The sequence below is a fragment of the Spermophilus citellus genome (genome assembly GCF_964194105.1).
Source record: "Spermophilus citellus genome assembly, chromosome: 5".
NCBI lineage: Eukaryota > Metazoa > Chordata > Mammalia > Rodentia > Sciuridae > Spermophilus > Spermophilus citellus.
This window is the reverse complement of record NC_138186.1, coordinates 67880494-67908491: the sequence shown is the minus strand read 5'-3', so window position 1 is coordinate 67908491 and position 27998 is coordinate 67880494. Positions and strand designations below refer to the sequence as shown.

At 39.6% G+C, this 27998-nt stretch overlaps 2 protein-coding genes across 4 annotated transcripts in view; one reads left to right on the top strand and one right to left on the bottom strand.

The window, feature by feature from the left end:
* Positions 1-5591, top strand: part of TRAM2 (translocation associated membrane protein 2) — an 80416-nt gene extending 74825 nt beyond the window's left edge. Inside the window, exons 11-12 of one of the 2 annotated variants that reach the window (XR_014022258.1) lie at positions 81-1285; positions 1377-5591. Coding sequence is in view for 1 of the 2 variants with exons in the window: in XM_081296105.1 (XP_081152231.1) it covers positions 81-154 (74 nt within the window). In the remaining variant the exon portion in view is untranslated. Of the gene's footprint in view, positions 1-80 lie in introns of both variants that reach the window. The other variant, XM_081296105.1, reaches the window with a different exon arrangement.
* Positions 5592-8819: 3228 nt separating this feature from the next.
* Positions 8820-27998, bottom strand: part of EFHC1 (EF-hand domain containing 1) — a 54777-nt gene continuing 35598 nt past the window's right edge. For both annotated transcript variants that reach the window (XM_081295863.1, XM_081295864.1), the window contains 5 exons: positions 27007-27147; positions 21848-22061; positions 21297-21444; positions 11103-11313; positions 8820-9696 (listed from right to left, as the gene is read on the bottom strand). In XM_081295863.1, the coding sequence (XP_081151989.1) occupies positions 9625-9696; positions 11103-11313; positions 21297-21444; positions 21848-22061; positions 27007-27147 (786 nt within the window). In that variant the 3' untranslated portion in view covers positions 8820-9624. The remainder of the gene's footprint in view (positions 9697-11102; positions 11314-21296; positions 21445-21847; positions 22062-27006; positions 27148-27998) is intronic.

The following is a 27998-nucleotide window of genomic DNA, read 5'->3' as shown; positions in this document are numbered from 1 at the left end:
TTGATCTGCCCCGATCCTTCGTTCTCCTACTTCAGTCCTGGCAGAAACCCCACATATGTCTGTCTCTTTCCACTTCCCAGGTTATCATGAAAATGGAGTTGTGAAAGCAGAGAATGGAACATCCCCACGGACTAAGAAACTCAAGTCTCCTTAAGGCCAAAGTGCTGAGAACAGGAATCCTCTTGGTGGGGGCCCAACAGGGAGGCAAGGAACCCAGGCCCCCAACACTGCCTCCTCCTTCCTCCTTGACATGCTCCGTCTCAAATAGCAGAAACCTGTCTTCAGAGAGGGGGGGTTTCTGTTTTTTCTTGGCTTTCTCTTCTTATTCTTCCATAAACCATTCTCAATAAAGCCAAAAATCTTCCTCTGTCACTCCCTCAAGCCACTTACGGCCTCACCTCTGTCCTGTGTTGGGTTTTCTAGAAACCTAGATCCTCATGGTTATTCTTCTGCTCACCTCTTTTTTCTCTTCCTTCGTGGCTGCTGCTTTTTCTTCTTACTTCTTTATTTCACTTTAACGTGCAATTTTTCTGTGTCTGGTTTTTACCATGGGAGGGAGCTAAGATTGTGGTCCTGTCCATCACTCCCAGGACCTGTCCATCTGGAAGCCTTGTGCCAAGGAGCTTCACATGGGGCTGGTAGCAGGCCCCTTGGTGGTCCTTATGCGGATGGGCAGGAAGAGGAGAGGCCTGCCCTCTTGGATCGTAATCTCCTTGGTGCTGATTAACTGATGAGGTGTCTGATTCCAGTTATACACACGCCATCTTGAGGCACAGCAGCCACTGCTGGTTGTGAATGCCGAGGCATTTGGCTTTGGGACATGGCAACATGATCCAGGAGGACGGTATTAACTCTGTTGGGTCCCATGACTCCAGAGGGCTTCCTGTGCTGGAGTTGTATTGAAACCAGCCTGTACTCACTCTGGAGGAAAGTGCTAAAGGAGGACAAGTCTTCCCACTTGTAGAGCAAGAGCAAAGCATGCCGAGCAGCAGGCAGACTCGTAACACAGCAGGAGACACAGGAGTCAGCTTGGGCCATTCTCCAGCAATGCCAGCCGCTGTTGTTTCTTCAACCATTCACCAGCACTCAAAACCAAACAGTTAGCAAACCTGCCTGAGATGCGCTGGTCTGGAGTCCAGAACCAGCCAACCCTGTCAGGTCAAACTTTCTACCTTGACTTCATCTCTGTAGCTGCAGAAACACTAAGCCTCAAGGGCTCCACCCTACACCAGTCCCCTGGTGCCCCAGAGAGGGTCACCTGGCCATCTGCCCTCTGGCCTTACTTGTGAGTGTTCTTTGGAATCCTTGTCGCTTGCTGATGTTTATTGAGCACAACTACAGCGAGAACTAGGGTTGACTCAGAGTCGCTCTTCTAGCTGGATGAGGATGAGCAGAAGAGCCCTGTTGACAGAAGTCTTCTGTCTCCCTCCCTGTGATGTTCTTTCCTGTCCCCTCCACCTGAAGACAAGGCTGCCAGATCCTTAAGCTGTCTTGAGAGGACTTCCTGAAGAGGAGGTAGGCTTGAAAAGTTCCTGATTAAGAACCCCTGAGCCCTGTGCTGAGGCGACGGGGGAGCAGTTCTTGGTGGCACAGGAATGCTAATGTCACCTAGCATACTGACCGTCTCTTTGACATGGCAGAGATCAGACCTTAGATTTTTATCCAAAAATGGGGAAAAGGGTCTTTTCATCAAGGCAGTTCCCCTTCTCCAAGTCACTTGGAGAACATTGTAGACAAAGTTTAAGTTACCAGTAACTGAGGGATCTGTTTCCAAACACCACTGTAGACTTCCATCTCTGTCTGGGGTAAGCATACAGAATTGGAAAGACTGCCCTTGGTTTCTTTTGATTGCCCTTAGAAAGTAGGACAATATTTTTGAGAGTGTGCATTTTCCTCTAACCTTCCTCTCCTTCCCTGACCCTTCTCTGGGCTGCACAGAAGAATGTTGGTAAGCAGGTAGCTTGGTATTGACTCAGCAGAGCTGATCTGAAACCCCCTTGCCACTTCAGGCCAACAGCCCTTACATAGACAGTAACTGAGTTCATGCTTACCTGGCCTGAAACTACTCATGGAAAGAGTATTGAGCCCAGCCAGCAGCCTTTTAAACCCACCTTCCTCCCGCATTGGCTCAGATGACCTTCTGGGTTCTCCCCAGGCTGTCATAGCCTCACCAGCCTTCTGTAGGAGGTCTCTTACCCTCAGGTGAGTCAGACTGAGCTGCTGAGTCATGCCCCCAGTGGATACTTAGAGCATGCTTGCAGTGTTCTGAGGGCTAGGGATGTGTTAGTGAGCAGAGCAGCTGAAGTCCTGGATCCAGCCGCCCCCAGTCTCTTGTATGTGGGTTTTCATTGCTCTGTCCCGGGATATATGGCTGCATGTTTCTTACATCTCCTGCAAGCTTTCAGTGCTGCTGGTGTATCATGCCTTGGGCGTGGTACCATGAACCTTGCAGCTAAGGTCAACTTAGAGTGTTTCCTAAAGGACAAGGGTTGGTTCAGTCATGGGAGTTTGTATAATCTTATTCTGCATTAAAAGAAAAACCCCTGAGACCATGGGGTAAACATGGAATTGGAAAGATCTACCCTGGGTTTCTTTTTATTACCCTTAGAAAGCAGGTCAGTTTTTTTGAAAGTGCATTTTTCTTCCTCTCCTTCCTGACATCTTTCCATCCTGGGCTTCAGGGATGTTTGTGGATGCTTAGAGGTTAATGTTAGGGTATTTGCTTCCCCCCACCTGCCTCCCTGGCACATTTATGTCACAGCAAAGTCAAGACTTTGGCAAGCTGACACAAACCGTGTTGCCAGAGTTTGAATAACTCAATTCCACTTGATCCTGAGAGCAGGTTGGGCTAGCTTGTACTAACTTGGGCACTGTGGCTATGTTTTCATTTTTGTTTAGTCTATCCTATCCCCAAAGCACCAAGCCACTTGTGCAGGCCTTGCAGACCCCTCCATTGGAGAGGCAGCTTAGCACCATCCACCAAGGGCAAAAGAAAAGATGCTCATCTACCTCAGTCACTGCCTCTCGACATCCCTGACTGGTACAGCTGCACTCAGATGCCAGCAGATGGCAGTGGTAGGAGAGGGAGGCCATTTTGGTGGATAGAGGAGCCCCTGCTGCCAATTCTCCTAAGTTCAGTGATGGGAAAGTTATTTTTACCTTCCAGGCACTGATAGCTGCACTATTAATAAGTTTCATGTGTTCTTGTTGAAGGTAGTGTATGGTTCTGGGGGAAAAGGGAGTTTACCAACACTTAAATCAAAAGAGACGTGTTCTGGCTACCTTCACAGTGTTTCCCTTGACTGGAATACCTGGGACTCTAAAGCCAGGGGTGGGTTTGTGCATCTAGGTTTTCAGACCTCTTTCCTCAGTACCCCTGGATTTTTGTCTCAGTGGTAAATAAGAAAGAGGTTGCATGCCCTCCAAAAATTCCACAATGTAAAGTTACGTACCATGGAAGCTTTAATTACAAGAGGCTTGCCAACACCTTTGGCTGTGGAAGGCCTTGGTTTGCATTTCTTTGATAGGTGTCAGTCTTTCCTGTTTATTTTGCCTATATCTGGGGTGGGAAAAGGTAGGATTGTCTGAACATAACTAACTTCCCTAATGTCTAAGGGCTTCAGTGTCTCAAGTGGATCTTAAACCCTTATGGCCTCTGTTCTCCACTGATGGAGAGGGCTGAGGGCCCGAGAGTCAGGGCGGTTGGGTGGTCTTTCTCCTCTCCTGCTCCTGAGCTTACAGTCTTTTTCCTCAGGAGAGAGAGTGGTGGTTACTGGAGAACCATCAGTTCATTTGAAAACCTAAGAATAAATTGGAGCCCTCTGGCCCGTGGTCCACTCTGAGGAAGCCTTCACCAGCTTCCCACCTTCTCCCTGTTTGTATGAGTATTAACTACACCTCCTGAGAGGCTAGAAAAGGCCACTCCTCCTTTGTGGCCTCACCTCCCACTCATGTCCTCTTTTATGGAGATGGCTGGATCAGCACAGCCCTGAAGATAAAAAGCATTCAGACTTGCAGGCTCTACGTAGCCTTTTAGTGTTTGGCAACCCCCATAGAATTTTTGTGCTTGTCTTAAGCAGATCTGTTCTTGTGTAATAAGTGCCTTATGTTGCCGTGTGGCCTTCGTTTGTACTGTATGGCCAGCCCCCAGTTGCCAGGGCTCTGGGCTTTGAGCATATGCAGCCAAGGACACCATCATACCTCACTCAGTACAGTACATATAAAAGGGACACGGACCGACAGTTTTTCCTCATTTACTTTGACACCCTCCCCACATAGTAGTAGGCTCTGTGTTATCTGCTTCATTTCTGCCTCTCCCTGTAGGGGCTTACTTCTGGCCTGCTGGAGGGCTATAGAAGCCTATAAGTGGCCCAAGGGCAGGCACCTGTGCCTTGTGCTTGTGAAGGGAAGCACCGAGGCTCCAGCACTACCCCTGCAGCCCCTGTACCCTGCCTCACACAGAAGCCCTGACCTTTGTCTCCTCTCACCCCATATTAGAAACAAAGGCACCCTTGCTGTAACCTCTTCTGATCTATTTCACTTCCCAAAGTTTGTGGAAGGTGTTTACTTGTACTTCTTGGTCCAGAGACCTAACTCCTTACCTGTTTGGCAGAGAGTTTAGTCCAGCACTTGCAGAACCGCTACAGCTCCTGATTGGGGTGACCTTGTGTTAGTAGCCACAACCTCCTCCCTGCCCCTCACCTGCCTGCGTGCCTGTTCCCACCCTTCCGGGTTGTGCAATAACCCTCCCAGCCCGTGGTCTTTTCCACAGGCCTTTCTGTCCCTTACATTGCCCTGCAATAGGTGGGGAGGAGGGACCTTTGGGAGGGATAGTCATCATCCCTTACAGAAGAAATGTCAGCCATTTCCCCATGATGCTGTCACTCATGATGCTGGGTGGGTTTCTGTGGCCCTCTTGTAGAACGTGTGGTATCATCTTAGAAGTCTTTATATTTAAAAATAAAAAATCTGTTGAAAAGGAGAAAAAAACATCCTCAGGATGGGACCTAAGTCAGCGTTCTGGGAATACAATCTGTGTGAGGCCCGTGGTGTCACCATCACTTTGTAAAAATGTTTCAGAGTTTCTTGTGCACATGGAGAGGATGGAGAATCAGCCCTGGGTGGAGAGCCCTGAGGTCTGAGCAGGTCTGGCTGTGGGAGTGAGTACCACCGTCCTGTTGGGTGCAGATTCGAGTGTTTATGTGTTGAGACTACAAACCTCACTTTTCAGTTCCTCTGAAATAAACATCTGAAGGATGAACTGAGGCTGCTGGTGCCCTGAGCAACTCATAATGCAAATGTGGACAAGTTGTCTTTGTTTTTCTACTTTAGCCTGTTCATGTTATGGACCAAATTTCCACAAGGAACTCAAGGAAAATTTGTACCTGCCGTATTTATGCTTTCATGTAAAAGGGTTGGGGGGAGGGATGTCTATTTTACTTTTGGTAAACTTTTTTCAAAATCCTTTTTCCACTGTTTCTGTCTGGTTTTAAAACAAATTACAGTTTTGTATGGATTTTTTAATGTACATTTTGAAACAAATGATCAAATATTTTCTGTAATAACTGAATAAAAGGCATAGAATTATCAGTCTTAATCGTCTCTGAAATAACTTGACATGCCTCTATGTAGGAGTGCTTTTTAATCTGGATACTTATGTTTGTTTACTTGACAAGTGACTTTACATCAGTTTTAGCCCTCATGTCTAAAACTTTTCACTCCGTAGTCATTTCTTGTGTGTCTTGAAATATATTTGTTCACCGTGGTGATATGAATCAGGGAATTTGAATGAAGGATGGAGAATCAGTTATAAAAAGTACTAGATGGTAATATGTATCATTTTAATTCAATCTATAACAAGTAAAGTAGAAAAGGGGATTTTCTTAGCATGGGGTTCGTGAGCAGGCGGCTCCAGAAGGAAGCTCTCTATGCTTAATGCCTTCTGTCATATGACGTCATTTGGCTTAGAGGACATATGCTTCAGTGCCACCAAGTTTGTTGGTGCTGACTAGAAGACATCCCAGAATTAGTAGTAATGGTGGGCACTTAGGATTTTTGATGTCACTTATATGGCCTGTTGTTTCCTGTAGCTGAAGCTCAGGAGATGAGTTCAGTGACAGGTATAGTTAGTCATAGACACCCACAGGGTGAGAATTACCAGAGAGCATCTGCTTGAGGTGAAGGTGAGTGGACCTAGTCGGGGAGGGGGGAGCTTTGGCAGGTTTGAGTTGGAGTCCTGCTGTGTGTGAGAAACCAGGTGACTCCAGCACTTAACCTCCCTCATGAGAGAAGATAGGTGACCTAGCTAGGGGTTTTGTTTTTGTTTTATAGGAAATAGTGATAGTGAATACTAAGTTCATGGAATAAGTAAAGCTGTCAAAACATTTTTTTAAAGTGAACCTGTTCATACTTGGGTGCCAGCAAGATATTCAGGAGTCACTTACCTAAGTGAACCTCTATTCTCTAGAAACATTTAGAGAAGTCTTCTCTACTTGTTGGTCCCAAACACCCTCAAAGACATGGGTTTAGTACACCTAATTATTAGGTGGCATTTTCAAGGCCCCCTAGTGGTACAGACAGGGTGCTGGCTCAAGATAGTCAGTAGTGGCTACCTCACAGACTATCTTCCTCCACAAGATATGGTTAGCCCTGAATCCACAAATCACCCTCATGAGTCTTAGACATATCCTTCAGTTAAAGCTGATAGCTGTGGCTTCCAGTGTGCCTCCAATGCCAGTGCTACTTGGTAATGGAAATTCTCTATTTCTGACTAAACTCCTTGGTGGCCAATTGGAAATGATGGCCATTTCTTCCTACAATATTGCTTGCTGTAGGCTAACTCTGCTGTCTTCCTTCACCTGAGCCCAGCTGTAACTGTGGCATGTGGTAATTAGTGACATCTAATGGCTGCACTGCCATTCAGGATTTTAGTAGGAAAGTGATTTGCTCTGATTTTGGTGATTCCTACAGTTGCTGCCTTGTGGAAACTTAACAAGTGAACAGTGTGAGGACACCAAAGAAATGCCCTGCTGGCTAGGGTCTTTCATGAGATAGTGCTCATACCTTGTGATGGTGCTGTCAGATCTTAGCTTCTCAATCTTGGGTGGGCTTGGGAAGGGAGGCCAGGTGAGAAGTAGAAAGCAAACTTGAGGAATATATGAACCTTATTCAACCTAGCTGAGATGCTTCTAATAATTGTAGTGGGGCTGAAAGTTTAATCCTAGTACTCATTAATTGAATAGAAAGATGTTTCTTGTATCTGGTGGAAAAGATAAATGGAAATAAAAAGAAAGTCTATAAACACTTGGATTTCAAAGGGCAGGTAAGAGGATGTTCCTAAATCTCCATTTCAGCTAAGGCCCGATGCCGAGGACAAAAATTGGTAAGTATTTCCACATGCTGCCAATTGGGCTGATCCATGAAAGATTTGCATTGGAGGTACCCAGAGCTTTTGTGAGTTTCTGTCTTCCTCAAGAGGCAGAGATGATGGGGAATGGATTGGAGACTGCAGACTTCTGAAAAGGGCATCAGGATATAGCAGGTCTGCAAGCTAAGTAAGGGGTAGATGGGGTGGGGATGACTTTAACAGATGTGATTTGACGTGTCTCTTGGAGTTTGGAGAGCACAAGGTTTGGGGTGCCTGATTCTCATCTAAAACAAGTCTCAAGGATAGCTACCTAACTGCAGAACCAAGAGAATCTTTCAGCATGAGTGCGCACACCCTGGCAGGGCTGAAAGGGCCCCATTCTGACAGATGAAGAACCTGGGCAGCAGACTGTTATAGCAGGGCAGTCAGTTGGCTACTAGACCATTTGCATCTGAGAATGGTGCACAAGGAGGTTCCCTGTGTGAAGGTGACCTAAGAATACACACATACACATACACACACACACACAGTGTCCTGGGAGAAAGTGATAGGCTTTGGACACACGGTACTCAGCCTTCACCCCAGATTATGATGATATTACCTGACAGAAATGAGAAGTTTCCCTTTTCCTCTGGTTCTGCCCTCTAACCCTTCCTAGATCCTACTTGGGCCCAAACAGCAGCTGGCCTGAATAGAGACAGAGGGAACAAAAGCCAGAGAAAGGACTTTGCCTGTCCCAACACATACACTCTACTAATGGCTTCCAGGCCTGAGGCAAGACTGAGCTGGGAAAACAGGATAGAATTTAGTATTTTTAAAGATTGAAGTGGACTTTTTAAATATTTGAGAATTTTAAAATAGCTATGAATGACTGAAGGAAACAAAATATGAGTTCTTCCTGAGATAATAGCCTGGAGCAAAAGGAGGCATCTACAATGCATCTACAGCCTTTAAACTGGTTAAAGGTAACAGCTCATTAGGGAAGGAAAGATCAAGGGCAGCTTCCCAGCAATTCTGAGGACGCCCAGGCATCCTTGGTCCTGTGTAACTCCATCCTCATTCGTGCCATATTTTGGGTGGCACGGAAGAATTTGAGATGGCATTTGAAAAGATGAAGTTGGTAACTGACTTCGATTAAAGAGCAGCACTGGCTAGAAAGTCATTTAGAACTCATTAGAGAGCCAACAACTGCTACCAGTCTTCCCACACTATCTTAATGCCAGACTCTCTAAAAGAGCAGGTTTTCTACTTTTTTAAACAGCACCCACATCAAGAAAAACATTTTACTTCATAACCCATCAAATACACTCAGGAAACAAGTTTCATGAAAATACATACTCTACATTTGTTCCACACCGATCTTTTATATTCCATTTTTTAAAATGCAGGTCGACTAATGAGCCTTGAACCAGAGTTTTAAAAACACATACTATGTTTCTCTACAATATTGGGACAGGCAGGTAGGTAGTGGTGGGGGCCACTGGCTGGCAGCAACAGTGATGCTATACACTTATTTTCAATATCCCAAATGTTTCTAGAAAATTCTCATTCATCCTGCCTTAATCATGCTATATGTTACAGTTTTCCAGAAACAGAACCAACAGAATGTGTATGTATGTGTATAGACATATACAAAGAAAGAAATGAGTAGTAGTATAAATGATTACTACCATGAGAAATGATTCACATTTTGGAGCCTAAGCCCCTTAAGCTGAAGGTGAGTTGGTAAGCTAGAGCTGAGCGAGAGCTGAGGGTATAGTTCCAATCTGAGTCCAAATGCCTGAGACTCAGGACATCTGATGGTGTAGCTCCTTTCTGAGGCCTGAAGGTGAAGGACTGCTGTTTCAGTTTGAGTTTGAAGGCAGTCAGGCAGGAGGAATTTGCTAGTACTCAGGGGAGGGTCAGCCATTTTGTTTTGTCCAGGCCTTCAGATGACTAGTTGGGCCCAACCACTTTGGGAAAGGCAATCTGCTTTGCTTACCAATTCAGATGTATTCTGAATCAAAAACAGTCAGAATAATGTTTGATGAAATATCTGGGTAGTCTGTGTCCCAGTCAATTGACACATAAAATTAACCATGACAGTACCCCAACCACCCAAAATAAGGCACTAATCCTATAAAAACCAATTTAATTGAGATTTTTGGAGAAGTGAAATATAATCAAAAAAGAAATATAACTTCAGGAGCTCTACAAGATATATTTCCAATTGTGGCTCCAACATAAAAAAATTATATCGTATTCTCTCATCAGCCATATCAGTTTGAGAAAGCACGAACAAAGTTATAATAGTCAATTCTGTCTTCTCCATGAGAGCACATCCTGATTAACTGCAGAAGAGAGCAAAGAGAACAAATGAGACAGGTGGGCTTCCAACTTAACTGCAGAGCACACTTATCCCCCACCTTTGTAAACCCAAAGTTCAGTTTTTATATCCTCAGTTGATTCATAAATGATCCTATGAATCTTGTAGGAGGTCAGACATTGCCATCATCTTCAACTTAATGAAACCAAAGTTGGATGGTATAAATTACCTGCCCAAGATTTCAAGATGAACACCCATATTTATAAGGGTGCTGTCATTTTCAAAGCAAATTGTTTCAAGTAGAAGCTTTTGTCTACCAGGAAATAAGACTCTTATATAGTAGGTTCCTAATATTGCAACCTAATAAAAGAATCTAGTTCTATTACTGTTTATACTGTGTCCCCTGAAACTCAGCTGTGACTGATAACAGAATGATTTCCTGTGGTTGTCTTTGTAAGACATGTGCAAATCTACCCCACCTTTCCCTTCCCTGTCTCACTTCCCAATGACAGCCATTCCTCTCTCCCAGGTCAATTCCCATGTCATATGGTATAAATTACTAAAAATCAAAGTAGGCATGCTGTCAATATAAGGTATGGGGAGTTAAGTGGATGTTTGGCCCACATGAACAAATACCCTTCTTTCTGCCCGCCTCTACTCCTTGCTAATATTCCTGTTCATAAAAACTACTCATCTATAACCTAGTCACTTTAGCCCTAAACAAAATCCTTTCCTAAATGAATCTTTAATTCTGAACTTGGTTTTTGCTTAAATATCTTCAAGAAGGGCTATAGAATTTCAATGTTCTTAGTGTGAATATTTTGAGAAATATAAGCCAGAGTCCTTGGCAAATGTGTTAGGGGGATGGATTTTGTTCTGACTTTCAGGGGAACCCTGACTAAAGGAATTAGTAATGAAGGAACAGCATGAAACTTAATTGATTTATGAAAATTCTAGGAGAAGAACTTCCTTGCCTTTTGTCTATTTGTGGCTGACCATACCCCTAACATACTGCTTGGGCAGAGTTTGTGTCCACATGCTAGCCCTACTGAGGGGCTAAGCTACACGTTGGCCGTGAAGGGCATTAAAGGCTTTCCACCATCCTGTTCAATCAACTAGTCTTTGGGTATCCTTTTGGCAGCTCCCCATCCAGGGTCATCTCTGCTGCCTTCCTTCAGCCCTGACGTATTGGTCTATCAACACTCTGTGCTATCTAGTCCCAGGCCCACTTATTGAGAAGCCCTTCAACAGAAATTAAACAAGGATGCCAATGCTAGAATCGGGGAAAATACCATAATCAAGGACAGGAGTTATGATTGGAATATCCTAAATCTCCCTCATTTAAAACAAAATACACATACAATTGCCTTTAGGAAAGAATGATTGGTGCTTAGCCTCTACAATCAACCCCCAAAAGGAATTCATACCAACCTCCTTAACCAAGGAGTCATCAATTGGGATGTTAAAGGATTCACAGATTTTAAAGAACATCTCTCTGTCTACATATCCTAATGCTTCCTTGTCATGAGCTTGAAATGCTTCATGTATGTTATCTTTGCATGAATAATCTTTCAGTTGCTTCTGGACTGTGTAAATTAAGGCTTCCAGTTCCTGCTTGCCTGGCTCCTCTTTAGCTTGCTTGCTGTAGAGAAAGGAAGGACATGACTGGACATGGTATTTATTCTTGACCAATCTTATCTTAGTGACCAAAGTTCTCACTTGGTGGAGTCAGGAAAGCTTCTAATGACAAACAGCTTTGACAAAGAGCTGACCAGTAGAACACTTGCCCATGGAAGCTAGCTGATGACCAATGCCCACAGTGGGAAGGCCTGACAGGGGGCAGTTTTTCATTGCCTCTCTTTTTGCCATATGTTAAATCACTGCACCACAAAGAGCCAAAGCTAATACCACCGCCATCCCAAATTTGGTATTTACAGGAACCACATTACTGTCTCTTCCTGCTTTGCAGATTAACATTACCTATCTAAAAATAAATGTCTGAGTGTTTTAAAAAATATGCATATAACTATGCAGCCAGAAATCTCTTGTAGTTTTAACTTACTTTCTCCAATTCTCCCTGAATTTTGTGAAGGCTCATCTATGGAAGTTAAGGGGCTACCCTATGTGGTGGTGAGAAGTTTAAGCTTAGCCTTTACTGAAATGAAGAGAAATTAATAACAGAGCATTAGGAAGGGGAAGGCCTGTCCCTTCAAAACACAGCACCCTAAGTAGAAGCTCAATTTTTATTTCCTTTGAACAAGAAGCAACAGCTACAAAACTGAGGAATTTTAGAGCTAGAAAAGTTTCCCACATATTCATAAATTCTTTTAGAACAAAATGAACCCAGATAAACCCAGTAAGCATTCTTCCCTTTTTCAGTGATTGGAAAACAGACTTAAAGGCCTATCCCAGATTCACATCAGAGGCAAAACCAGAACTCACATCTCACTCCATTCCAACATGTTCTTTCAAGGATGCCTGACTACCTCTTACTGAATCCCTCTCCTCTCATGACTTCAAAACCACTAACCCACTGAATTTCTATTCTTATTTTTTCTTGTATATAATATTCAAAATGTCCACTGTTGCAACTAGCCTCTTTTAAATTAAGTTCCTTTTACCTACTGTTGATGGTTGCTGGGAGTGATATAAAGTGGTATAATCTTTCAGGAGTCATTTTAAACAAGGAGCAAATGGTCAAGCAAAGAATTCCAAATAATTTATCCTAGGGAAATAATCATGGATTGTATGAAAAATAAATCTATGAGAATGTTTTTAGATAGCCTAAATAGCCAAAAATAGGAAATTGGTTAAAATACTTTAATCAAGTAATGGAATAATAATGAAGCCATCAACAATGCTGCAGAAAGAGTGAAAGATTGTTAGAAAATTGAGGTATTAGAGTATGAAAACAAAGTGCTAGCTTTTGTGTAAAACTCATGGGAGAATAAAAATATATATTCAAATTTGCCTATATTATGTAAAGAAACTCTGGGAAGATAATTAAAAAAAAAGAAAACAATGAAAGACAGTTTCCTATGGGGAATGGAGTAAGTAGTAGATGGAATATTTGAGTATAAGGTCTACCCAAAATATATTAAGCTATCAATGTTCCATAAAATATTTCACAATATCAGGAATATTTATGGTAGGCTATCAAGTAAAGTCAGTTAAATAGTATGATAGAATTAGTACATTTCATATGCATATTAAAAAACAAAATATTAGAAGTCATCTCTGGGATATGAGATTTTCAACATATTTTTGCTTATATTTATTTGCATTTGCATGGAAATGGAAGGAGACCCTCATTGTTATACAAAATTACATATAAGAGGATGTGAGGGGAAAGGGAAAAAAAACAAAACAAGGGAGAGAAATGAATTACAGTAGATGGGGTAGAGAGAGAAGATGGGAGGGGAGGGGTGGGGAGGGGGGATAGTAAAGGATAGGAAAGGCAGCAGAATACAACAGACACTAGTATGGCATTATGTAAAAACGTGGATGTGTAACCGATGTGATACTGCAATCTGTATACGGGGTAAAAATGGGAGTTCATAACCCACTTGAATCAAAGTGTGAAATATGATATATCAAGAACTATGTAATGTTTTGAACAACCAATAAAAAAAAATTTACTCCCTTAATTTTAAAAATGTGAACATGTTATTTTTACAGTATGGCAAAACAATAAAAATCATCATAAAAATCACCAGTAACTAAATGACCTATGGCATTATGTATTATAAAAGCAGACTATGTTTAACTAATGGGTGTAATTCCAGTGATGTATACTAAATTATAAATGATTGTCAAGGAACTATTTTAGTGTCACAAACTATTCAAACCTCTTTCTGCACATAGTTTCAGGAATTAGAGCCATGGAGCATATTAAGTCAAAATGTGATCATCATCCAATCACTTTGGGAAAAATGACGAGTAACAAAGACAATACTTCTTCCTTCCCTGAAGAAGCCAGATGCCCATTTCCTTTCATACATCAGGGAAAATGCCCAAGCATCAGCAACCTTTGAGCAAGATGGATGCAGAGATAGATGGCAAGGAGTGGTACTGTTTAAGACAGACACAGTTAAAGTTAGAGCCCCTAATTTATTATGAGGGCACAAGCCAGGGCCCATTCTATAAGGGAGCAGCAATTCGCAGGCCAAGTTGTTGCTCCCATGGGTCAAAAATGGAAAATAAAGATATTGTGTCCACCTAAAACAAACAAACAAACAAATAAATATATTTTTTAAATGGAACTCAGGGGCCTGATAGTTATGCTTAGCAGGAACTGCCTACTGAGAGGTGGCTGGAGAACCCAATACGTGGGATAAAAATTGTTCCAAGCCCTCCAATGCTCTACCTTTACTTTCCATAAAAGTGAATGTGTGTTCTATAGAGTGATCCCATGGGTAAGATAGTAAGATGAATGTTAATGATTTTTCAGTCTGCTCTTAGAATATTCTGCTACAAGCACCCTGGCAAGTCCTCTACTTAGCAGGAACTGAGTGGAACTAATGTATTTTCTTAAGTAAATAGTCTGAAATCCTATTCTCCCTTTCCTACAGTATTTCTTTTTGGTGGAAGGCAGTTCTAATAATGTGTCAGAGCTTTAAGTGGCCATTTCTATTGCAAAGACTCAGTGTAGACCTCCTGGTGTGACCTTAGCTCTTGATCTGTAACCCATACCTCCCCTTTGCCCCAGTAAAGGTAAACCCATCCCAGAACAGGCAGTCACTGGCCCAGGGAGCTTCGGTTATGGCCAAGAGTTTTTACTAAGTGAAAACATGCCTGATTTATTAGTGCTTTTCTCTGGAAAAGCAAAAAGACTGTAGTACAAAACTTGGGCTCTGGACTCAGAGCACCTGGTTCAAAATCTCAGCTTGGCCATTTTAAGGCTGCATAATCTTCATCCAGTTCCAACTGCTCTGCAACTCAGTGCTTTCATCTGTAATAGGTGGGGGAGGGGCGGCAGTTAAAGGAAACCATCTCACAAACACTCTTATCAGAATTAAATATAACATATAAATCACATACTGCCTGACACAGCAGTGACACAACAAATGGTAGTGCTTAACCGAGTTCCTTTTTTCTTTTCTTTTCTTTTTTCTTTTTTTGGTACCAAGGATTGAATCCAGGGGCACCTAAGCACTGAACCATATCCTCAACCTATTTTATTTTTTATTTTGAGACATGGTCTCACTAAGTTGTTTAGGGCTTCACTAAGTTGCTAAGACTGGCTTTTCACTTTGTGAGCCTCCTGCCTCAGCCTCCTGAGCTGCTGGAATTAGAAGTGTGAGTCACGGCAACTGGCTCTAGTTCTTTGGCCTTTTACCATTTGCCCTTTCCTTTCTTCTGGCCTGGAATATAGATGTAAAGTTAGAGATGGAACATGACTTTGTGGCCACAGAGTGAAGCATGATGACAAATGGTACTTGTGAAAGCTGAGGAAAGAGACATCAGTTCTCTGATGGCATTATAAAGCCCCCACACCAGCCTGAGTCTATTTACCTCCAGCAAATGTAACTTCTAACTGATAGAGAGCTTTACGTTAGGAAATGGTGTTGAGAAGGAAAAGAAAAAGTCAGAGACAAGAGATTGTAGAATGAAACAAAAGAACACAGTGTATTGGATGTGCTGCAAAATAGAAGAGGTCAAGGTTATCTCCAAGGTTTCAAATCAAGATATTGATTGCATTAAGAGGGGAATTAGCATTTACTGACTGCCTCATGTGTTCTCATCATTATGTTGGTGTTATATGTGTCGCCACATTTTACTGCTATCTCAACTCCATGGGACAGATAGGCAGAAAGAAAGAACAGGGCCAAAAGCAGGTGGGCTGGAAAGATGAAAATGACAATGACTTTTCTGTTGTACAAAGTGTGAGGTGCCAATGATTCAGATGGACAAAATACCTAGAACCTACAGCAGACAGAAATGTACGAATTCCTTCTGGAGAATGGTTAGCATGGAGAGCAACTCACACACTGTGTGATGTTAAGGGAGTTTAAAGAAGGCAAACAAGAGGACCAAAAACTGGACCTGGAGAAATACCAGCCTACTAGAAGTAAGTAGGAAAAAGATACATAAAATAGGCTTTAAGAGAGGTAGGAATAATTAGCTTTCCCGAACTTAAAAAAGCGGGCGTCAAAAGTGGGTGGTTAACACACATAAGTCAAGAAGACCAAATATTGGAGTAGAGGATCAGGAAACTGGTGCAGAGGCCAATCCAGCCTGCTGCCTGCATTTTTTAGGCATGAAGTTTTATTGGAACACAGGAACTCCTATTCATTTACAAATAGCTGCTTTCACACTGCAAGGGCAGAGTTAGGTAGTTTCAGAGATGGTATGGCCCACAAAACCTAAATCATCTCCCATTTGTGCCTTTACAAGTAGATATTTGCCTGCTCCTGCTCTAGATTCCAAGCTCCCCATTCTCTCATATATTTATTACAAGGTCAGACATATGGTATAAGCTCAAGAATATGTTGAATTAATGAGATGACACCATTATATCTGGAAAACAGAAATGACCTTCAAGAAAGCAATTAACGAGGAGCGCTTCGATTTTGGAAAAGTCAAAATGTGGGTTCAGACACAAATAGAAGAATTAAGTTTGGAGAAATAGGAGCTACTTACTCTGCCAAAAGAAGGTAAAGAAACAATGAGTAATAATATAGAAACATTCTAAAGGAAAGAGTGGAAATACTGGATCACTTTGATCTCATATTTGAAGCTAACTGCAAAGAAAATATAGAAGGGCTTGGGGCTTAAAGAAAATGGAAAAACAAATGAGAATATTTGGAAATTTCTCCTTGGGAAAAGTGGCAGGAGAGAAAAAGAAGAGAAAAAGAAAGGAGAGGAGGTCCTCTTGAAGTTGAAGGTCATAAATGACACAAAGATAGAACAAGAATAATCTATCTGGACTTGTGTGTTACACTAGTCAAACATGCAGGTTTTGTGTAGAGCATGGGTTTATGAGCATGGGCATTTGTTATCCTTAAATCTGAGTTAAAAAATTGCAATGAGAAATCAAGACCCCAAAAGAATTTCAGAACTTCAAAATGCAGTCCAATACTCAGTTACCATTCTAATTTTCTGGTTCAGAGAAACAAATAGCTGACTCTAAATTTTCTTCTCCTGTAACTATCATGTGACATAAAAATTTTCACTCAGGCCTGACAAATACCTTTACATTACTCTAGTCAAATAAAGGATTTGTATTTCCTTACTGTGAGATTCATGATAAGATGGGAGAGGTATAAGCCAAAGATGAAACGGTTAAAAGACAAAGAAGGTATGACACTTGGATTCATATCTTGAAGAATTCCCTCTCACTTATCTCTGACCCATCAAAAGAGAGGAGAAGTGAGGATCAAAACAAGGTTAGCAATAGATTTCTTAACCAAGAACTTGAATTTTTCTTTATTTTTATTGACCCTCCAGTGGTATTTTTTTCTCAATACAAAATCAAAAATGTGATTTTTCTGAAAGGTAATTTGCTGAAGCAAGTAGCTTTCTATTGTCAGCTGGTATTTGCACAGACATAGGGAAATTACAGAACAAAGTTTTTTGAGAAGTACTTGAATTAAATATGACCATGGATGGGCCCTTAGTGGTATTTAGTCCCCACTAAGCCTCCCACTTTCCTAGACAGCTGCCCTGTTTCTTCAGGCCTGAGACAAATATTTTAACATCTCTGGAATTAGGATCCATTTTTCAGTTGATGGTATCTGTGGATTACAATTTGCATTTTTCTCTCTTTTTTATTAGGAGATTAAATAATGTTATGTCTTTTTCACTTTATTTTTATATTCATTTTTAACTTCATCTATATATTCAATAAATAAAGCATTTCACAACTTCTCGTTCTTCCTACTGACTACCTCACTGGCACAATCAGGAGGGGTCCCAAGCATATCTAAGCACTTACCAGCATCTGTACCCAGGTGCCTTGCCTTCCTGCCTGCTGCCAAAGAACAATGTTTCAAAGAATAATCCCAGGATCCCTGAAGGTTCCCAGGATGCTATTGGGGGTTAACAAGGCCAAAACTATCCTCATAATAATTCGGTAATTATTTATCATTTTACTCAGGTTTTCTCACAAGTGCACAATGGAGTTTTCCAAAGATTCACAAGGAATGATATCATAGAAGGCTAAATAAAAAAGCAGATAAAAACTCAGCTCACTTCTATTAGTAAAACCAGACATTAAAGAGATTTGCAAAAGTATAAAACAATGCCATTCTTCTCATTCATCAAAGCTTTTGATTGAGAAAATGGAGGATTTTGTTTCCCCACAGAAATTATATTTTTTGTTAACATGAAATGAGTTTATTTGTCTTTTAAAAATTAATATTTAAAATTTTCAAATATAGTTTGCATGCTAAATATAAATAAAGATACACAACAATTCTTTAGGGTCCTCAATAATTTTTAAGATTTCAAAAGTGTTCTATGACCAAAATATTCAAGAATGATTGACCTAGATGCAGGGTTAGTGCTTCTACCTTCTTGTCTTGAATACTAACCCATCCTCTTTCACATACTCTAGTAATTCTCTCTCTCTCTCTCTCTCTCTCTCTCTCTCTCTCTCTCTCTCTTTACTAAAGAATTTTCATATATAAAATGCTGTTATTTCTTCTATTTTAAAGCAAAAACAAAACAAAACCTGTCTTGAATTTTCTTCCTCTGCCAGCTTCTCCACTCCTTCTCTGTTCACCTTTGCACCAAACCTTCTCAAAAGAGTTATCTGTACTTCTGGTAAAAAATTCCTCTTTTCATTCTCTCTTAAATCCACTCCCATTAAATTTTCTTATGCCTCTTTGCCCTAAAACTCCTCACTAAGTTCCCGAATTCTGTGCAAAATGCCAAATCCTTATTTGACACATAAATCATTCCATCTTCCTTGATACACTGACAGTTCTGGATTTGCACAGTTCTAAGATGCATGAATCTCAATCACTACCATTTAGTAAAACAACCCAGTCCCTCAACAACATGGTTAAAATCCCAGTTACCACAGTTTATTAACCTTGAGTAATTGCATAAAGTAAAAACTTCTATGTCAGGTCATTAGTGAACTAATTGTAACATAAATAGCAGATGCACATTATGATCAGTGACAATCACATCACTTGTCTCCAAGTCTATTGTCTCTTGGTTCCCGTGCATCTGTTTTTCAGTTCATTCACAGCCAAGTGCATAACTACTTTGCCTCCTCCTTCTTGGGGGCACAGCAACATGATACTTTACAAAAATGGATCATCAAAAGAGGGAATTGTCCAAAAGTGAAATTCTGGTCAAACATAAATGGAGTTAGGAAAGAAACAGTTGACTGTGGTAATGTGGATGCTGCTTTCTTTCAAAAGATGGTGGATATGTGGCCAGAGGAATTCCATGAAGGTGAAGCTACTGACACAGGTGAGGAAAGCAGTTGCAATGAAAAGGACGAGAATGCCTTGGAGGCCCATAAAAATACTGCTGTGAAAAGAACTCTCAGAGACAACTTACCCTCAGTAAAGAAATTCTAGAATATCTTTCATGACATTTGAAGGTAAAAATGATAAAAATGTTAGAAATTGACCAAACTTAAACAGGAGTATGACAATGTGCCAAGTCACAGAAAACATGTCAGTCTGTATCACAAGTTACACAATGAGAACAAGGCAAGCACTGTTCAAACTACTCTTGATACTTTTTTTTTCAAAAATAAAATACTTTACTTCTCAGTTCGCACTGTTTTAAACTACAATGTGCTGAGTAAAAACTAGTTTTACCATTTTTTTGTTTCCCTACATGAATATAATGATCAGAATTAATATGGTGACAAAAATTTTTAGCAGAATAATAGTAAGTTTTCCTATATTGCTACAGTTGTTTTTCACAGTCACTCAATGGTGTTTCCAGTCCCACACAACTGAGAAAGGAGGACTGTCCATACTCTCTTTATGTGACTTTCAGGATGCCATACTCTCTTGGCTTTCTTTCTGCCTCCTGGTGGTCCTTTCCAGTTTCTCCTGTTCTTAGCATCAGAGGACCTGAAAGCCTAGCTGCACTTTTTATTTTTGGTACTGAGGATTGAGCCCATGCTTTACTACTGAACTACAGCCCCTTTTATTTTTTTTACTTTGAGATAGGGTCTCACTAAGTTGCTTAGGGCCTCAAAAAATTGCAGGGGTTGGCCTTGAACTTGCAATGTTCCTGCTTCAGCCTCCCAAGTCACTGGGATTACACCACTGTGCTGGGCTATTCACTTATTTATCTATACTAACTCCCTTTGAAATTTCATTCAGTCTCATGGCCTAAAATATCATCTATATGACAACAACCACCACATTGACTTCTTCAGCCTAGACCTCTCACATGAACTCCTGACTTACATACCCAACAGTCTATATGACATCTCTACTTGGCTATTTCTTTTAAGTATTAAACCTAGTATATCCAAAACCAAAATTCCCACCTTTATTCCACTAAAAACCTCCTCTATCTATAGTCCACATTTTTCCATCTCAGTTGATGACAAGTCCTTCCTTCCTGATGTTCATGCCAAAAACCTTAGAGTATCCTTAACTATTCTCTTTTTCTCACAGCCCCTGTATAATCTGTCTGTAGTCACACTGGCTCTACCTTCAAAATATAATGAAATCACAGCACTTCTCCCACACCTCCACTTACCACCCTGGTCCATGCATCATCATGTCTTGCCAGGATTACTACTGTGATCCTCTTAGCTGGTCTCCTTCCTAATCTATTTTCAACAGAACAGCCAGGGTAATTCTTTTAAAACATATATCACATCTTGCTATTCCTCTACTCAGAAAATCCATGGGGTTTTCATTTCATTCAGAGAAAGACCAAGATCTTTCCACAGACCTGTTAGGCCCTACACAACCTGGCCCCTTGTTAGTTTTCTAATTCAATCTCTTCTTCTCCCTCACCTCCCTCCATGTTAGCTATTCCTACTAGTCTACTGCTGGCCAGTGCTACCTGAATACTCTAGGCTGGGTGTGTGCTACCCCTCAGAGACTTTGCAATCTTTTTTTTTTTTTTATTGGTTGTTCACAACATTAGACTTTGCAATCTTTATACAAGCTGTTCTTCCAGATGTCCACCAGGTGAACTCCCCAAAGTGTTGCTCAAGGTCACTTTCTTAAGGTACAACCATCCACACTAAGTGATTACAACCCAGTTCCCCCATCCAGAAGCCCTTATCATGTGCATTTTGCCCTATTTTCCAATGGCATTTGTCACTTAGTATACTGTATAATTTACTTATTTGTGTTAATATCTATCTCTTTGTGCTTAGAAGGTCAATTCCATGATGTCAACAACTTCTTGTCTATTTTATTTATTGCTAAAGCTCAATGACCTTGTGATAGCATCTTAAATACAGGTATTCAATAATTATTTGCTAAATAAATGTAGCTGAAAAAGTTCCAAGTTACTAGTTATTATACTAAATTCAGGGAACTTTTTGTGTAGATCTAATAAACTCCAATATGATGAGGGAAAATCTGAAAATCTAAAATATTATTACACTTTCATTTTGACAAGAATTACTTCCTGGAAATTTTGCATATGCCAAGGCCAAAAAGGACCCTAGGCAGTCAAACATACTTTTCCAGTTCTGGTGCAGGAATTTCTTGCTTTCGGACATGGTTCTGAATTGATGAGAGTGCTTCTGGTGAATACTGGGCAGCATTGCTCTCCATGTATTTTAGAACATACTCATCTATATCAAGGATGATGAATCGGTGGCCAAACACTGGAAAGAGGTAGCAATACACTTAGTTTTATTGTTTCCCTCATGTGATCAGAGATAAAATACTATTAACACTCCAACGATATAACCCAGACTAATGAATTATCAATAGCTATATAAATTAATATGCAGTACTTTTCTCAGCGTTTAGGAAGACCGTTGTGAACACCTAACTAACATGGTTGCATTAATGTAAAAAATTTAGTGCCAACAAATGCAACCAATTTAAAGTTTAATTGATAAGGAATGAGGTTAAGATATTATACCACTTATAAAAGTCTACTAGATTTATCTCTTCTGGAATAAAACCTAATTGCCTCTCACAAAACTTAAATTAATTAAATTACAACTAAGAAGAACCCATTTACTCAGTCAGTGGGAAATTCTGAACTGTGTTTGGACCTACCGTCAATGACAGCACCAATGAAGAAGTCACTAGGGCCATAGTAGATGGGGTTTTCTGCCTCAGAGAATGGTTTAATAACTCTAGTCCTCCCAAGGTACTTGCCCCCAATGATACCAGAATTTCTAACAGGAGGCTCAAAGATACTGATCATATCAGTGGCTAGAAAATAAGAGAAGATAAATCGGCGGTCTTTGTCTTCTGGGATAGGGGATTCCTAGAAGGGTGAAGAAAAGAAGATGTTATGAAGATTCCTAATCTAGCCAGTTTCCCCAAATTTAAATTCCTACAGAGCCAGGTATATAATAAAAATCAATCAATAAACATAAGTTCTGCTACATATTTTATGCATTACAAAGCACATATAAAAATATTGGGGGCTATGAAATAAGTGCACTCATAAGTAAGATATAGATAGCCAGGCATGGTGACGTGCCTGTAATTCCAGTGGCATGGGAGGCTGAGGCAGGAGAATTACAAGTTAAAAGCCAGCCTCAACAACTTAGTGAAGCCCTAAGCAACTCAGCGAGACCTTGTCTCCAAAATATGAAAAAGGGCTGGGGATGTGTCTCAGTGGTTAAAGATTTGGGGTTCACTCCCGGGTACCAAAAAAAAAAAAAAAAGAATTTAAAATAAACAGACAAAATAATATTTTCTTAACAAACATTACATATTGTATGGTCTTGTATACCCTTTGGAGGGCATGTACACTGTTTTGAAAATCACTGTTCAAATTCTGTTTTTTATGCTCTTCTAACACTTCCTCAAGTCCTCAACTAGCTTGCTAAGCATACACTTTACCACTGAGCTACACTCCAGGCCACAACTTTTAAAAAATATGATATATTACTGGGCATGGTGGTGCACACCTGTAATTCTACCTACTCAGAAGGTTGAGACAGGAGGATCACAAATTTGAGGACAGCCTCAGCAACTTAGCAAGACCCTAAGCAACTTAATGAGACCCTGTCTCAAAATTTAAAAAAAAAAAAAGAAATTGAAAATTTGAGTAGTTGAATGATTTGCTCCTCATTTGTGAATAATGTAATTACATATTTTTCAAAGGACCTAACATAGTACACTAAAATTCATATCAGACAACCACCATGTGTAGTACCTGATGTAAACAAACTTTGTTGAGCAAATTGTATTCTTCTGTATTTTGGGTCTTCAGAATTTCTTTGACAGGCAGGACATGCATCAGAACCAATTTTTCTCTTGTAATGGCATAAAGTTTTTCTTTTGTGCTCAAATTAATGTTTTTACACTTCCCCAAGTTCCTGGGCCAGCACTCTATTCTGAGCCCCAGGCAGTTTACCAGCAGATTTTTACTTAAACAACCATCACCTGCCTAGCTTTCTTTTACTTTATTGTCTCACAACATGTCCAGTGTCCTTGTCTGAACTCCTTATATTAACTCAATTATACTGAACCTATTGATATTTGCCTCTGATCATTTTTAACTTAATTTCCCTCTTTTCTTCTGAAGTCCCCACCTCACTCCTACACCTTTTCCCCTGATTGTCCAGCATGCTTTCTTTTTTAAGAACTTTTGTGAGGAGCCTAATAAATATAGTTCTCTATTTTAGCAAATAAGTCAAGAAAAAACATTTGAAAATTACCTCCACCAGAAAGAATATCACTTCTTTTTCCCTGACTATTCAAACATACCCAGTATTTCATTGCTAATAATTATGATGGCTTTCTTTTAAATGTTTTTTTTTTAATCATGAACTACAACACAGAGAAAACTACAAAAACAAAGAAAAACCCATAATATACAGCTCAAAGAATTTCACAAAATGAACAATCATGTAATCACCACCCATGTCAAGAAATAGAACACTGACAGAACCTAGAAAGTGCTCTCTATATGCTACCTTTCCCCACCAAAAAAGCCACTATCTTGAGTTTTATGGTTTTCTTTATTATCATCACAAACAGGCATCCCAAAATAGTTTTGTTCTGACTGCTTTTAAATCTTTATATAAATGAAATTATATGACATGTATGTATTAATTTGTGTCTGTAACCTTACATTTTAAATTATGTTTGGCCAGGCATGGCGGCACATGCTTGTAATCCCAGCAGTTCAGGAGGCTGAGACCAGAGGATCACAAGCCCAACTTCAGCAATTCATTGAGACCTTAAGCAACTTAGTGAGACCCTGTCTTAAATGACAAAAAGGGCTGGGGATGTAGCTCAGTGATTAAGTGTCCCTGGGTTAAATCCCCAGTACTCCCTCAAAATTATGTTCGTATGATTTATACATGCTAATATTTTAGGCTACAGTTCACTAATTTTCACTGTATAGAATTCAAATCATTGTACAAATTAGCCATAATTTATTTATCTATTCTCTAATAGGTAGATACTTAGGTCTAGTATGGATATTATGGCTATTACTTTTGGCTATTATGAATTATACTGTTATGAACATTTTTATCTTTTGGTGTATAAATAGAATACTATCATTTTGGCACAATATGGTATTCTGGACTATGTTACTAAGTGGATATATCACTGAGAGTATGAGAGTTCCTATGGCTCCATATTCTCACCAACATACTAATCATTCTGATGGGTGAGGAGAAGTTGTTCATTGAGGTAGTAATTTGCACTTCCTGGATTACTGAGGAGGCTGAGCACCTTCTCATACGTTTAAAGGCTTTTTTGATATTCTCTTTTACGAAATACTTGTTAAGAAATGAATTGAGCTGGGCACAGTGGCGCACACCTGTAATCCCAGAGGCTTGGGAGGCTGAGGCAGGAGGAGCACCAGTTCAAAGCCAGCCTCAGTAACTGAGTGAGACCCCAAGCATCTTAGCAAGATCCTGTTAAAAATAAAATATAAAAAGGCCTGGGATGTGGCTCAGTGGTTAAGTACCCCTGGGTTCAATCCCCCATACAAAATAAAAGAGGGGGTGGGGGGAGAAAGAAGGAAGGAATGAAGGGAGGGAGGAAGGAAGTAAAGGGAAGGAAGGAGAAGAAAGGGAGGGAGGAAAGAAAGAGAGAAAGGAAGGGATGAGTTGAGATTCTCCTTCACATATTTTGGATATGAGTTCTTAGGATTTCTGTAGCACACATTTTCTCTCATTCTGAGCTTGCCTTTTTTACTCTCTCAATGGTGGTTTTTGTTTTTGTTTTTTGGTGTGTTTTTGGTTGTTTTGTTGAGGAACAGAAATTCTACAACTTAATGTAGTTAAATTTACCCATTTTTAAAACAAGTACTGCTTTTTGGTTCCTACTAAATAAATCTTCTCTATTACAAATTAAGATTATACTATCATTAAGAAGTTTTATTGTTTCACCTTTCATATTTAAATTTTCAATCTATTCAGGATTACTTTTTATTTTTGGTGTGAAGTAGAGTTCAAATATTTTTATTTTTTCCCATGTGGATATACCTGTTCTGATATAATTTATTAAAAATGACTTATTTCCTAACCTCTCTGTAGTGCCATATTTGCCATGTATCTTATACATGTAGCTCTGTTTTTGGGCTGACTATCCTAGTCCATTGGTATAATTATCTATACTTGCACCAAAAGTATATTGATTTCATTACTATAGCTGTATAATACATTGAGATGTTTTGTTGAGAAAATCCACTGATCTGATTCCCTTCCTACGGTGTTTTGGTTATTATTGATGCTTTGCATCTCCACATAAATTATAGAATCAGTATGTCAAATTGCAAAAGTAAAAACACTTTGGGATTTTGGTTACAACAACTTTGAAATCATGGATGAATTCAGAGCAAATATTTTTATAATACTGAAATTTCTAACCAATGAATATAATATGCCCCTTCATTTATTTAGGTCTTCTTTAATTTTCTTTATATTGTTTTGGGTATTATATACCTTTTGTTTGATTTATTTCTAGGAATTTAATATTTTTGGTGCTATGGTAAATGGTATTTTTAACTTTTTTTGTTTATTGACATTTGTATTGACTTTACTAACATAGAATGTAGATTCTTTTTATTTTCTACATATAAAACCACTAATTTTGGATAATGAAATTTTATTTCTTCCTCTTCAATCCTTATGCATTTCTCTGTACTTTCCTATCTTATTGCCATAGCAAGAAATTCCAGAACAATGTTGAACATAGGTGTGAGAGCAGTCTTGCCTTGTTCCTAAAGTCAGGAAGTATACTGCTCACATTTCCTCACTATGTATACTGTTTACAGTAGATTTTTGGCAGATAGCCTTCAAAAGATTAAAAAAAATGATGTTTTATTCTCTATTAAAAGATTTGTTTTTAAATCATAAGAGACTAATTTTATCAAATGCTTTTCAGAATCTATCTTTTCTCTTTTATTCTACCAATATGACAATTTTTCAAAACTAAAATAGACTTTTTTGGTTTGGTTTTCAATTTTTGCTGAAATTCTCTATCTTATTGTTTACCTCCTTAAACATGGTTTTAAAAATGTTTGAGTTTAGCTGAGCATTGGTGGCTCACATCTGAAAGCCCAAGTGGCCTGGGAGGCTGAGGCAGGAGGATTACAATTTCGAAGCCAGCCTCAATAAGTGAGCAAGGTGCTAAGAAATTTAGGGAGACCCTGTTTCAAGAACTAAAAAGGGCTGTGGATGTGTATCAATAGTTAAATGCTCCTGGTTCAATCCTTCATACCAAAAAAAAAAAAGTGTGAAGTTTAATTTTGAATTTATGTTTATTTTCAATCTCCATGCTCTTAACCATAATCACATAACCTCTAAAAGGCAGTGTCTATTAATATGGTATGACTCAATTTATTATATTTAATGAATATAAAATATATCAAGCTAGATATCACAGCTAATAATAAAATTTAGTAAGACATTACTAAATCACATTACCTGGAAAGATGCATAAATACATAAATTATTTGAATACAGCACAAAATTTCATAAATGCTTACTAAAGAGGCAACAAGGTCTGTTGAAATTTGAAGAATAAAAGAGAGATTAATGATCTAAAAAAGGTTCATGGGGGAGAAAGGACTTCAGGACTTCAGCTAGGTCTTGGTTCAGGGGTACTATACTCAATATTATTCAACCTTCTTAAAGACTAGGGTCTAGATTCAGTACTTGTTTTAGTAAAAACAGACAGGCAAATTAGACAAGAGTACACAATTCTAAGAACAGGAGGTACATAAAAATTTGACTCACCAGTGCAGCCAAATAACGAAGCACCTTGTTGTCATTCATCAGCATTTTAATAACATCTTTTCTTGGAGCTTTTGGAATAAGAGCAAAGCAATTCTGAGCAGAATCTTCAATTAATCCATAACCATTGTAAGGAGGTAATTCCTAGAAATACACAGGAACCAAGAAATAAAGCAGATGCTATTTGTGTTAAAATTATATTAAAGCCAAGCGTGGTGGCTCATGCCTATAATCTCAGCAACTTGGGAACCTGAGGCAAGAGCATCAAAAGTTCAAAGCCAGCCTTAGAAACTTAGTGAAACACTGTCTCAAAATAAAATTTAAAAACCCCAAACACTAAAAGGAGCTAGAGATGTGGCTCAGTGGTTAAACTGAGTTCAAACCCTAGTACCCACCCACAAAAAAAAAAAATTACATCAAAGTTAAGTTTAAAAAATCCTCTGGGGAAAAAAAATCCTCTGGAAAACACTTATTCAAAAACAATTGCTCTATATACAAATTCAATCAGAAAAAAATAAAATTCCATTCTTCCTTTTTTATGATGTTTACTGCTCACAGAAATGACTAATGGTGCTACAATGTAACTGCTAGGGCTAGAAACTATGAGTGATGGCCCCTGATTACTTACTACCAAAGCAGGACCTAATCCTACCCTGCCAGTGAAAATGACCTTATGGTCACCCTAAGATGGTGAGGCCCATGGGTCTCTCTGGTCTCTTTGTTTTAGGATGCTGGCCTCAGGGTGGCAGATCTGAAAACTCTTTTCTCAGATCACCCGAAGTGTGCATGCATTTCTGTGTAAGTTGTAGGTGGCAAAGGGGTGGTCAGGACTTTATTCATACATTTTTTTTCTATTTACCTCTATATTTTTAATATTCTTATTTCTTTATTTTTGCCACACAGGAGAGGATGGCAGGTATACTTTTTGAGAACTCAGACCCTTTGTCTACATAGAAGAGCTTAAAGCATCATTATAAAATGCTGAAATTTGTTTA